Source organism: Tachysurus fulvidraco, chromosome 16 (assembly GCF_022655615.1).
Source record: "Tachysurus fulvidraco isolate hzauxx_2018 chromosome 16, HZAU_PFXX_2.0, whole genome shotgun sequence".
In the NCBI taxonomy this organism is placed as follows: domain Eukaryota; kingdom Metazoa; phylum Chordata; class Actinopteri; order Siluriformes; family Bagridae; genus Tachysurus; species Tachysurus fulvidraco.
This window is the reverse complement of record NC_062533.1, coordinates 9,320,914-9,334,235: the sequence shown is the minus strand read 5'-3', so window position 1 is coordinate 9,334,235 and position 13,322 is coordinate 9,320,914. Positions and strand designations below refer to the sequence as shown.

The following is a 13,322-nucleotide window of genomic DNA, read 5'->3' as shown; positions in this document are numbered from 1 at the left end:
AGTTAAATGTTTTCCTATGACGCAGTGGTGAGAGTTTGGGGCATTGGTATCTCAACTGGTTAAGGCTCTGGGTTGTTGAGCAGAGAATCGGGGTTCAAGGCCCAGCAAAGCCAAGCTGCCACTGCTGGGCCCTTGAGCAATGCCCTCAACCCTCCCTGCTCCAGGAGCGCTGTATCATAGCTGCTCCTGCACTCTGACCCTGACCTCCTCAGTTGGTGTATGTGAAGAAAAGACTTCCACTGTGCTGTAATGTGTATGTGGCCATAATAAAGGCTTCTATGCCCCTGTTGTATGAGTCTTGTTAATTTTTATTTTGTCCATCACTTTCACTCACTGGCCACTTTATTAGGAACATCTATGTCTACTAATTCATTTAATTATATAAGCAGTCAATCATATGGCAACATATTGTGCCATAAGGTTTCTGTTACTGTGATCACTGCCACTGACCATGGCATGTTTGATGGTGGCAGACAGGCTTCAGAAACTGCTGATTTTCATGCCCTTGAGTGTCCATAGTTTAAAAAGAATTTTGTGGAATATGTAGAAGCAAATAGCATCCAGCACATGGCAGTTCTAGGTGGTGAATATTCTCTGACCTCTTATTAATAAGGTGTTAAAGTTCTATAAGATGTTGATGTGAGGTCAGGGAATAGCTACAGTAGTCCGGTTCACACCTAGAGAAAGAGACCTAAATAACTCTTTAGGACCACTCTTTACAAGAGTGAAAACGGTGAGCAGAAGAGAATCTCAATACACACACTTCTATCAGCAAAGAACAGGAATCTGAGACTACAGTAGGCACAGACTCAATAAAACTGGGCTAAGAGTAGTGCAATCTAAGAGGAGTGCAATGTGGTCTTCTGCTGCTGTAGCCCCCTATTTCAAGGTTCAATGTGTTCTGTATTCTGAGGTCCTTTTCTGCTTACCAAAGTTGTTTTGTGTCAGTGATTGTGGGATTAGAATAAATAATGTGAGATGTCTTTTTGTTAAAGTATGGCTTTCCGTTTGATTAAATGCAACCTCTCTAGATTACGCACCCTGTAAACATTTCACATTGGAACACCAACTAGTTGAATATACAGTCCTAGCTTTAATCTTTATTTCTGTAGGCCAAGTATTGATTTATGAAAATTTACTGCTCAGTTCTGGATGCTCCTTCCTTAGAGCATTTTTTATTATTGTGGGGTCTGTATAGTTCTACAGAGTGCATTAAAATGACGTTGAAATGTTAGATAAATGATACTGAGGATAAATCATAAGGTCCAGTGAGAACGCGCATTCCTAAGGCACCGCATGCCTCAGAAGTACTGTCATCTGAACAGGTGATTACAGTGGGACTTATAACACACAGTTATAAAAAGAAAAGAAACATGAGGTATTGAAAAGAGTGCGCTCACACTTTTTCTATACAGGACTCCCGGGACATGTTTTGGATCAGGAGGTTGGAAGCCAAGCTGAAGAGTTCCTCTGACCACTCCTATACAACATACATGAAACATATATTTAATGTTTAACAGTGTAAAATTGACCTGCAAACATTATGTACCACACCGTTAGCAATGTATATTACTCTCTATGTATATTACTACATAAGAAGTCTTCAACAGCATGTCAGCAAATTATTCTATAATGTTAGTCCAAAATGCCATACATCCATTTAATGGTTTTATTTTCTCTTATTGTAGACTTTGTCGTTCTATTCATTAATATAAGTGTGAAGCACTCTTTATAGAGAGGAGTCCACTAATCAGTAACCCAGGCACCTGGGACAAGTCTGGATTTTATGTAAAGGCCATTTATTTTTTATTAATAGTTGGCAGGATATATGGTCAATAATGATCACTAGTGGGGTTTTTCCTATTAATTCAAGAAAAAAAATGTTCGGTATTGACTTTTGCAAAACAAAGTTTCTTACTTTTATTGCGTATGTTTAAACAAAATGTAGTTCACATTGGTGTAATGCACCTTGATGCTGTACAGTAACTGCCCAAGATACTCATTTTGAATCCTGGAACCTGCTACATTACTAACATCAGTGTAATTTTACTGGGTTGGTTAAGTTGAATGGATAACATTAGGATTGCAGTAGTAGTGAGGCTGCATAGATGACATACATCTTACTCAGAACCAGAAACATTAAGCTATGTGAGAAAAAAAACAATGAGCCAAATCATGTGCAATGTTAAATCATTATACATCTCTAACACTCCCTCTAAAAACAATATGCATCAACTCACATTTGTTTGCAAGATTTAATAATATATTTTACATTCAAAAGATGACTCATCCACCACTGTAACATATGTTGGGGTAAAATAATGAAATGTGCATCTATATCACATTCAGACTGACGTCCTGGCTTTCAGCAGAGCAGATAAACAAGTACTAAAAACTTAAATAACAAAACATACAAATAACGAAACAAAAACTTCTTTGCATTTACATGTGTTCCAATAGTAATGTTCCAATTACCTTAGCCACCTCTTCTTGGAAGGCCATAAAGTTCAGGAATGTGACGTTCACCATATCTGTACCAGTCACCACTGTCAGAAGTCTGTTCTCAATCTTTCCCACCACTCCGGACACACCTAGCTGTTCCCGCACTTTAACATCCTGCAAAAACAAAACACATAGATTACACATGTAGTTGAGTGTAAAAGTTTGCACACCCTTACTTCATTATCACAACAACCGAGAATGGTCAGGAGTTGTATGTATAAATGCGATTTCAGTATAGATGTTAATTACAATTGCCTCTTTATGTTTCCTGCTCTTTTTTATGACTTTTTTTTCATGATTTTCTAACAGTTTCTTTTCAGTTATGTTTATAATATGGATGTCACTTTGTTTCTTCCCTTTTCAATGATGTTATCAAATATGAGTAAATTCTAAAAAAAAAATGACTAGTACAAATTTTCTGTTTTAGGTCTTACAATAGCTATTTCTAGACTGCTCACAGAAAAGTGCTTGAGAGTTTGAACCTGGCTGAACATTACAAAGTTAACATGCTCTGACATCTTAATGAGGCAATGTTTAATATATTAACTAGAGCATGTCAACTGAGGTGCAAACTTACAGAGCTCACTCAATTATTGGTCCTTTTTTCCCCTGGACCTAAGCACAGGGGATGCAAACTTTTGCAATCAACACATAAGAATAATAGTGATGATAGAGTGATAGGCCATTTCATAAAAACTGTAGTTGAAACTGAAACTACCTACCAGAATATAATCAGTATAAAATTCAATCCTATTTAATAAAAAAATATTTTTTGCATGAGTCTAATATACTATGTTATGCTTTTCTGTGTGGAAGATAATGACTACTGACAAGTACAATTTTGTCATATGACCAGGTGATGAATCATTCAATACCATTAGACGCATCTAAAGTGACTTGCGATGTGTGGTCCATCTTTCTCACACCAGGTCTACTTTAAAACCCGAGGATATGAAATTACGTAAAGGCTTTAATAAGCATAAAGATGAGTTTAGAATTGAGTTATATCAGACTTATTATTTGTGAAATGAACTGAGCATTTGAATGTAAATTATTCTCTATCCAATATGTCAGATTAATGAAAGCAAAAAAAAAAAAAAAACAGTTAAGTTGAATAGCCATGAAAAAATATGTGTGGCTTTAATTTTGTAGCACAAGTAATGAATAACATTTGCCTTTTCTCCTCTCCTCTACCTTGGTCCAGCATCAATGAGGCATACTCAATAATTCTTGTGTTAATCAACACAGACAAAAAAAAAAACTGGAGCAGAAGCAAATGAGCTCCCACTAATTTACTCAATCAAATAAAGAGTGCCGATGTGCTGTGCCATAGTGATGAATGTCCTCTGTGTGCCCTCCAATCATGTCAGACTTTGGCTTCAATGCGTACTGTTCTATTAGCATATACTTTCTGCAGGTGGTGATTATTTTGTTTTTCTTTCCTACTGTCCTTTTAAGGTCTTAAGTGTGATTTTAGATCCAAACTTTTAGAGTACCAAAAAAAAAATATAAAAAAAGAATAGCACAATCCAAACCTCCTTTGCAGATTGTTATACAATATATACAGTGAAAGGGTTTTATATATATATATATATATATATATATATATATATATATATATATATATATATATATATATATATATAAATATAAAATGAATGATGTGAGATGACTACTTTGCTAAAAGTATGGCTTGGTTAAATGCTACGTCTCTACCTACACACTCCTTACACATTTTACATTGAGGCTTCTAGCTGAATATATGGTCTTAACCTTTAATCTTTTAGTCAGGCGTACACATAATACATCCTATAGTATCATGCACTAGTACATCAGATCGGCACATTTTTATGAACAGCAGATATGTTAATCCCTCTCCACTGCTTCTCTATTTGTACCCATCCCGAGGCATCCAGACATTGTACCAGCTCCCAACGTCCTCTGTGGGACAAAGCCTTTGGACGTCCACTGAGCCGAGGCCGACTCTAAGAATCCTGAGACATCTCCAGTTAGACTCTGTGATACTAAGGAGATCCGAAGTCCATGATCCTTACACCAACACAACATTTAAATGACTGTATATTACAATCACACCCCCAGTGTCACCCATATGAGGATGGGTTCCCCCTTGAGTCCGGTTCCTCTCAAGGTTTCTTCCTTTACCAGTTTAAGGGAGTTTTTCCTTGCCACTGCTGCCTGAGTCACCTCAGACTTGCTCATAGGGGAATAAATACATACACACTGTGAACTATATACATCTAATAATAACCTAGAATATTTATTCTGTTTATTCTTATTTCTTTTATTATTCATTATTTCCTTTATCATTAATTATGTTTACCTTCTTCTCCATGTTTATGTTCTGTAAAGCTGCTTTGAGACAATGTCTATTGTAAAAAGCACTATACAAATAAACTTGAATTGAATTGAATTAATCCTTCTTTCTGTAGGCCATATATTCATTTCTAAACCTTTACTGCTTACTATGGCTGACTATATGACTATAGCTTTTTTCTGAACATGTGATTTAACTCTGTGGTGACAGCGACTACTTAATCCTGGAACAACTCAACTTTATGACTCTGTATGACAGCTAAGTTCATTCAGGATGTGAAATCAAACTCAGAAAGCTAATGTACTGTAGCCTAGCTTGGAGAGTTTCAATGGTACATCCAGCAACATTGCATTGCATGGTCCTGATGTAAAACAAAGCTCCATTTGTATGCTAGAAACATCCCTAACAGAGCATTGTTTTTGATCTGACAGAATGTTAAAATGAGGCAGGCAGATATGATACAGTATTAGAAGCCTAATCAATAAAGAACAAACTGACCATTTATATTCCAGAAAATAAAAATTTGTATTGCCATCCATTTCTTTGTGAAGAAAAAAAATCGAAGCAAATTCTTTCTTAATTTCAAGGAAATGAGTGGGAGTGGCTGAAAGAAATGTTATTTCCAGTGAGATAATCAAGCATAACTTCAAAACCCACAAAGAGCAAACACCAGAAATACATCACTCTCATTCACTAATGGCAGGATTCAGAGTGGTGCATCAAAATCACCATGAGCGTGCAGCATTAGCATTTCACATAATTCATTCTTATTGATTTGTGTATGACGGTGAGACAGGCAGGAAATACGAGAGCAGACCCATGGCATCATGCCTGACAGCTCATGTCTATGAATTTTGTCACCGTCCAAAATTCAGATTGCAATGTGATTATTAGATGAGGGTTGAGTAAAAGATATTTTGGTTGCAGAGATAGAGCCACACTCTGGCTCAGTGGTTTTGTATGCATGAAATAGAAATATGTAGAAAATCTATTCATGTCTCAAAGAAAAATATTAATTAGTGTGCTGCACACTGTGGTGCTTGTCCACCTGAAAGCCCTGGCAAAAGTATTTCAGAGCTCTGTAGGATTCCAGTGTGTGTGTGTGTGTGTGTGTGTGTGTGTGTGTGTGTGTGTGTGTGTGTGTGTGTGTGTGTGTGTGTGTGTGTGTGTAGGATTCAGGTGTGTGTGGGTATATGTGTGTGAATGTTTGTAAGTTATCAGGACCGAAATGTTCTAAATATATAGGGAGAAAAGGAGGGAAACATTTTCATCAACATTTAAAAGGCTGAAAGGTGAAAACCATCAACTTAATCCTAAGTGTCATTAAATAATGCTGCCATTTAGTCAACCTCTTTGGTCATATGATAATAACCATACCTCTACTATTTGAAGAGAAATACTTCAAAAATTCTCTTCTACTTCTCAAAATACCATAAAATACGGTGAATCTTTATGTAATCACCTGGTTCCTAGAATTCTTTGCTCACGGCACCAACAGTTCAATGTCATTCAGGAATTTCTGTTTTATATATTGACATGATTAAATCCTGTTATTATATCTAGACTTGAAATAGAGTGGAAAACAAGGGCTTCCAATGCATTACAGGAAGTTATTACAGCCATGAAGAGTATGGGAGCACAGACTTTGGTAAAAGCTCACGATCTCATTTTGGATCCCGTCCCTCCAGCAGATTGCATTGCTTAGCCAGGCATATTTTAAAGATTAGCTTTTACTGTCAAGAAAAACCTTAACAAACATCAACGAAAACAACAACAACACACAAATGAATGTCGTTTCATAGGTCAATGTTTATATAACACATGTAGACTTTTACGTTTAAAAAGATATACAGTCATTTATATAAAAAAGTCTTATGCAACCTACACCCTAAATCCAAACATTTTCTCTAAAATTGTTATCTAACTCTATAATAGAGCACAGATGTTGTCAATTTATCTCAAATTGATTTGCGGAAACACCTTGGGGAAAAACTCACAAAAAAATCTGCTGAGCTTTTTCCAGCTGCTAAAACTTGACATTTACAACCACAATCAGAAGGAATTACACAATATCTTCCAAAAGCATCCACCTCAATCGGGTTCAGACAATTTCAGGAAATCATTGCTTCTGCTGTTGTTCCAATAAAACTCAGACTGGTGAAAAACATATTCATTTAGATGTAACCAAATGATTTGTCAGTTTACACGAGATATAAAAACATTTATATCTCGTGTAAACTAACATCTTTTTTATACATTCATGGTTGGATAAATCTAAATGAATTAGAATCCATAGTTAGCAATTAACATTGAATTGAAAACAACCAGGTGTGCAACATTTCTTGGAAATAAATCATATTTATAGAACTTTACATGCTTAGAAGGTGAGCAGACATTAAAGCATAGTTTGCCTCTGCTGAATGCCATTTGCTGACCGTTTGTCCTTCTCTTTATGCATTAGTCAGTTTGGGAGTGTGGCGATAAGCAGCGAGGAGCAGCAGCAGCATCACAGTGCACACAGGCAGGTTTCTGCAGCACTACGGAAAAGGTCAAATATTTATTAGTTAGCTGTCAGCTAAGGCTTCACTGACCAAGGACCTATTGGAGAGGCAATGATGGCTTAAGGATTGCTCATTCTCCTCCTTCATTTAGAGTGTTTAATTACACTGAAGGAATCATGGCACCTGCAGTAAAGTAATATTGTTATATTAACTTTAGTTATAAACCCAATCATGCTGTTTGGTTCGAGTACTTTATCCAATCATTATATACAGTATAGTGTATAAATAGTGGGGTGTGACGCCCTAGTATTTATACACTATATATACACACACCCCACACAATGCACTTTTTACAAAAGATTTTTTCCTTATAAATCCTAATTCTGACAAAATACAGATCCATTACATATAGCTAATTCCAGTGTATATACTGTACATATATATTACATTTGAGTACCAATAACCAAATATTTAAGACAGTCAAACAAAACCTAATGTTCTACTTGACATAAGAAGCACTGACATCTTTGTCAACAGAATTTCACCAAAATCTTCCCAATTCCCAATGCTGTTACCCTTCATCAAATTGGTGTAAAGGTATCTGCCTCTTTATAGGTCTTTTTCCTTATCTTTTTTTTTCATGTCACACCCTGTATGTAGACAATAAGACATGAAGATTCGAAATTATGTGACTATAAAGTTTTATTGCGTCATGAAAATAATTAAACAATGCAGGTTTGCCAGGTGAATTTCAACTTCATTCTCATAAAATTCTGAATTTCTTGATGTGTGAAGGAACCTCAGTGCAATTATCTATGCTTTGAGTCTTCAATATGTTACATGCTAGAAATAGGTTTTCCTCCAGAAAGTAGAACCTCGAAGAGCTTCTCTAAACATAATTTTTGAGCTAGAGGTGAAATTAAATGCAGTACATAAAAACGATACACTGCATGGGGGAATGCAGACTGCGACACTGCCCCATATTGAGCACTGCAGAAAACCATTGCGCTAGTAATGAATCTTGGCACTAATCCTTGCTAGGCTGTGAAAAAAGTGTCCTATTGTGCGCCATACAGTGACTGAACAACTCCTGAGTGCAGGCTGAAGAGGTGGAAAAGGCAGAGGGGAAAAAAGTGTTAAAAAAATGTTGAGGTGAAAAAACTCATCTCGAATGCGGAAATTATGGAAAAAATTCTAGGCTGATGACATGGCAATGCAGACTGATCATTTACCATGAAGCATCAGCAGTGGCTCGTGCTGAAACCAGTCCTCAGGACACAGTGCTAGAACATCACCTACAGAGAGCAGCCTGGTTCTATGCCAAACCATAACCCTGTTCATTCTTGACATTCAAAATAAATAATCCATCTGAACATATACAATGTTAATAAGGCAAAAAAGAAAATGTCTCCTGTTACTGAAAAACTGCAAAGCCTTCTATCCTGAAAAACATTTAATTCTGATTTTTACAAACCTCTTACACTGGACAACATTGTTCACCATGTCAACAATTCCAATTATTTTAAATCTGTTTATGCAGAGCGTCCACCATAAAAGTCCCTGTATATTTTGTCAGTATATAAATGCTATCTTGCAATTTACTTTATAGCCAGAATTACTGTCAAGCTGTGATTGTAAAAGATTATCATTTATTAACAAAATCTAAACAGCACATTCACAAAAGGGCCCTAAGAAGATGCTTTCGGCTTAATAGGTGTTTACAGAATTGACAATATTGTAAGAATTCACGTGGTCACCTTTCACTCCAAAGTAATCGGAAAAACTAGGTTTTTAAAACGACTGATTGATTTTTATATACGATTTACAGAATTGTTCATAAGTTGTTTTTTTAACACTTTTGGTTATCATACAATGTTTATTGTTCAACAAACATGTTTATATATTTCACTCATTCAATTATGTTATTATTTGCATTATACATTCATATTGTAACTGAGCATTGATAAATATAGATTTATGTGCATTATTGCAATAGTGTTAAGTTTATAATATAAGTGTGGCATAAAATAAACAGAAGGGACAATGAAGCCTTTAATTAATCTTGCATCTATGGCATTTAACAGTTGCCACAGACAAATATCCAGTTGTGGAAGCTCTAGCCAATGTTATATGGTTGCCTGTATTAAAGGTACAATATGCAAAGTCTATCGTTTGCATTACTCTGTATTTTTCCTTTCACTTCTACAAAGATGGCTCACTGTTTTCTTGGATGTGGACCCAAACCTCTGCTGGGCAATAATTCCTAAAGTTGTAGACAGTTACAAGAAAGTAGCCACAGGCTGCATAAATGCTGCTTTGTAGAACACTGACCCATTGCCAAAATCCCAGAGAGCAACGACGAAACATGTCCCCTAAAGTAGCTACCTGATGGCTATTCCATTTCTGTAGGAGGAACTGCAAGAGATAAATCACTTTTGTCGTGGCACAGTAAACAGCTGAACACACTGCCCCCCTGTTTCTACTCAGTAAAAAAGAAAACAGATTCGAATGCTTATTGAGATATGTTACAGACTCCAGCCTCAGGAGATAGTTTAAATGATTTTGGACATGACTGTGGTTTATTTGATAAATTCTTTCAGGAACAAATGGGTAAAAACAGGAAACAGATACAGAATAACATGTAAGAACTGGATAATATCACAATGAAAAGGACGACTGCTGCTGCTCAAGCTCCGTTTACTGCTCTGAATGGATATTAAACTCAGTTCCTGAATAAACAGAAATGTTTAAAAAAAAAGCTGGAAAGGAATTAGAAAATAAATACTACCTTTTTTTTTTGAGGAATAAACTTTCATTTTCATAAGCTTTTGCAACATATATTCCAGATATACCTCAAGAGATTTGTTGATAATTAAGGCAACTTTGTTAGAAACTCTAGGGAAAGAATATGCTCTACATAAAACAAGAGGTTCTACTCAGGGTTCTCAATAGAGCCATTAACAGTTACCCCACAGGGATAAAACAAAGACCCAAACGAAGTTCAGAAATCAATAACATTAAATCAGTATTAATTGGTATATACTGCAATTACAACCCAATCTTTATCTCCAGCGTTATTTTTTGATGACTTCCTCTTAACATTTTGCTCATATTTCTTAGCCCTCATAATCTAGCGACCCTTCTGTTCTGAGAGAAGACATCCATCTGTAATCATGACACGCCAGCTTCACACATTATGTGCTGCCTTGAATATGCCTTAAAGGGACATCTGTGTGTGTGAACTAGAGCCTGATAAGAGTCTTTCTCTTAGCCTATGTTCTTGCAAGAGATCATAAAAGATTCACTAAAAACTAGTGCACATTTTCAGTGAGAAAAGCACTAAAAACCTAAAGACCAATTAGCAGATTTATGGATAGACGTATTCATGCAAATTAAATCCAACTGCAATTATAAATATTAGTAGGTACACAATTCATGGTTCAACCCCTGTGGTCAAGCTACACCTCTAATCTTCCCTTTTTACATAAGCAGCTTAATGTGATTTCAAAATCAAATGGTAAAAAACTGCAAAATGTATACTCTGTATCCATGACCAACCAAGCTGAAAATTTCTAATTTGCATAGAATATGTCTCGGCCTGAATGGAGCTGTGTGGAAAATGACAGAATCTATTAAAACATTTAGCATAGTTTTTGAATGTGAATATTCACACCATCTACTAAATGATACACATTAGTGTACATGACTAGAGAAGAACATATCAATAATATCCAATATGCCAAGCACTGACTTAATTATACATATAAAGGATTGGAGCTCTTTTATTATTATTATTATTATTATTATTAGTAGTAGTAGTAGTAGTAGTAGTAGTAGTATTGTTATTGATTACCAAGCTTGGTTGTACCAAATACATTTTTTGATGACTTAGCTTGGAAACAAACTTGTCTTTGTACAATGCCTGACCAAGTTTGTGCTTTTGATCCTGTTCTTGCCTTGTGTTTAGCTCAGTGGCTTAACGAATATTGCAAAGTAGCTTTCTCAACACTGTCCTGCATCTTGAGTGAACTGTGCATTCAAATGTACACATGCATTAGTTAAACATAAAGCACTGAAGCAACCAAGATAAATTGGATGTTGAGAGGTGATGGTTGAAGTCGTTCTTAATTCTTCGTTCAAATCGATGTAAAGCTTCACTATGCAGATATTTTTGCATTTTCTTAATTTAGCAGCAGTGCACATTTCAAGAATTTCAAGTTTGCTTAGAGCTATTTCTACAAGCAATTTGCACTTTGAGGCTCAATCTATCTATTTTTTTTTTTTACTCGGCAGCATAAATGTCAGACATATCTGCATTGGTCTACAGTGTGGAGTGTGATAATCAGCTTATTTCCTGTGAAGAAACCACTCAACAGTACTTATATGGGAAAAGAAAAACCTGGACAAAGAACAGTGCTCCAGTGCGTTGGTGGCTCCCAGGCCAACAAAACAAATACAGCGATTTCCAAGGCAAGTGCTCAAGAAAAACATCTGACCTTAAATGTCTATCATTACACATCTGCACACAGAGATTCAGTAACTCATTAACATTATTCATTATCATTCATTTTATTAACATGAAGTGCTAAGAGCCCTGAGTCTATACGGTCTATGGCTAAACAGCAACAAACTGTAAAAAATGCCGCATAACAGTTTTATCAATATTAATTTATCCATTCATTGGGCCTCCCAAAAAGAACAACAGCAAATCATTTGCCATATCAGCCAGATATTGTGTATTAAAATCCCAACAATGCCACTCCAAAGGAGTCTCTGGTCTATAAACTCTGCATTATCAATTACAGTGAACCTAACCATTTGTAGTCATCAGCATGTTCCCACATGCACTACCACATGTTGTTTCTTTCCTTGTCTGCAGATATCTGTTAACAAAAAAAGACTAGTCTATTATAAAACAGTAAGAGCAGCTCAGTAGAACCAGTAAAGTCCAGATTTGGAGAAGCCCAGGCCGATATTTGATTCAGGCAGAATTGTGGCCATTTCTAGGAGCACTCACTGCCTATTCTTCCTTTTTACCCCTGTGAGATTTATGACTGGAATTGAATCAAAGCAATGACTAGCCGCTCTGCTTCAGTGAGCTTGATAGAAGAATGGAAAAAAGGTGAACGGTCACGCTACTACCGTCATTACATCCAAACAGCAGTTCAACCATCTCACAGTTAATTCTCTCCATGTGAAATATGGTTTGCTGAAAATAGATGAAATAATAGTCAAGGTGGACTGGCTCTATTAAGCCATAGGCTACTGGCAATTTCAAGAGAAAATGCTTCAGAGGTGTTGAGTGTGGCATCAATAGCTGATGTGTCATGCTGGATTCAGGGAAAGTCAGAGCTGAATCAGGGACAAGCCGTTTTGCTTATTTGCTGCTGACAATTTGCTTGCACTCCAATAACGTTTTGATATCTGATGCTAAGTGCAATGTTTATGATATCTGATGCTACAGATGATTATAGAAATTCCTAAATGAAATAAATTCATGAAAAAATTAATTGCTTTGCCAGGTTAAAAGAAAATCACAATTTCTTGCAAACTGCTTTACAGCATGTTTTGATGTAGTCAGAGGCCAGTGTCAAAACTGAGCAAAATACAGCTTACTGCATTATGTAACTTTTCTAATGTAACACAGAATAAGATCTTTATATGTGTTAAGAAACAATAAAGATGGCAATCAGACTTGAAAGTTAGCTATAGAATTGATGCTTTTTTACATTTGTAGCAGTAGAGGGTGTGGTTATCTTTGTTGGTTGATTAAATGAAAAATAAAAAAACATCCCATGACACCATTAACGTAGGTGAATAAATCAAAGTAATAAGCCCACACACGTAATTCGTTTGCCACAGGCACCCTTCCTAGTGTCTTGGCCACCCGGTCTGTAATGTAACATTGTTTAGAAAACTGGAATCTGTTTATTACTTACAAAGTTTTACTTTATCCATCTGTTGACTTTGTTTCAAAGGAAGCA

The 13,322-nt window shown here is 36.0% G+C and overlaps 1 protein-coding gene across 5 annotated transcripts in view; it reads right to left on the bottom strand.

Moving 5' to 3' along the window:
• The window catches only part of LOC113644351 (1-phosphatidylinositol 4,5-bisphosphate phosphodiesterase beta-1), an 83,091-nt gene that overhangs the window by 38,883 nt on the left and 30,886 nt on the right, over positions 1-13,322 (bottom strand). For all 5 annotated transcript variants that reach the window (XM_027149104.2, XM_027149105.2, XM_027149106.2 and 2 more), the window contains exons 4-5: positions 2,476-2,616; positions 1,401-1,480 (exon numbers count right to left, since the gene is read on the bottom strand). In XM_027149104.2, coding sequence (XP_027004905.1) covers positions 1,401-1,480; positions 2,476-2,616 — 221 coding nt within the window. The remainder of the gene's footprint in view (positions 1-1,400; positions 1,481-2,475; positions 2,617-13,322) is intronic.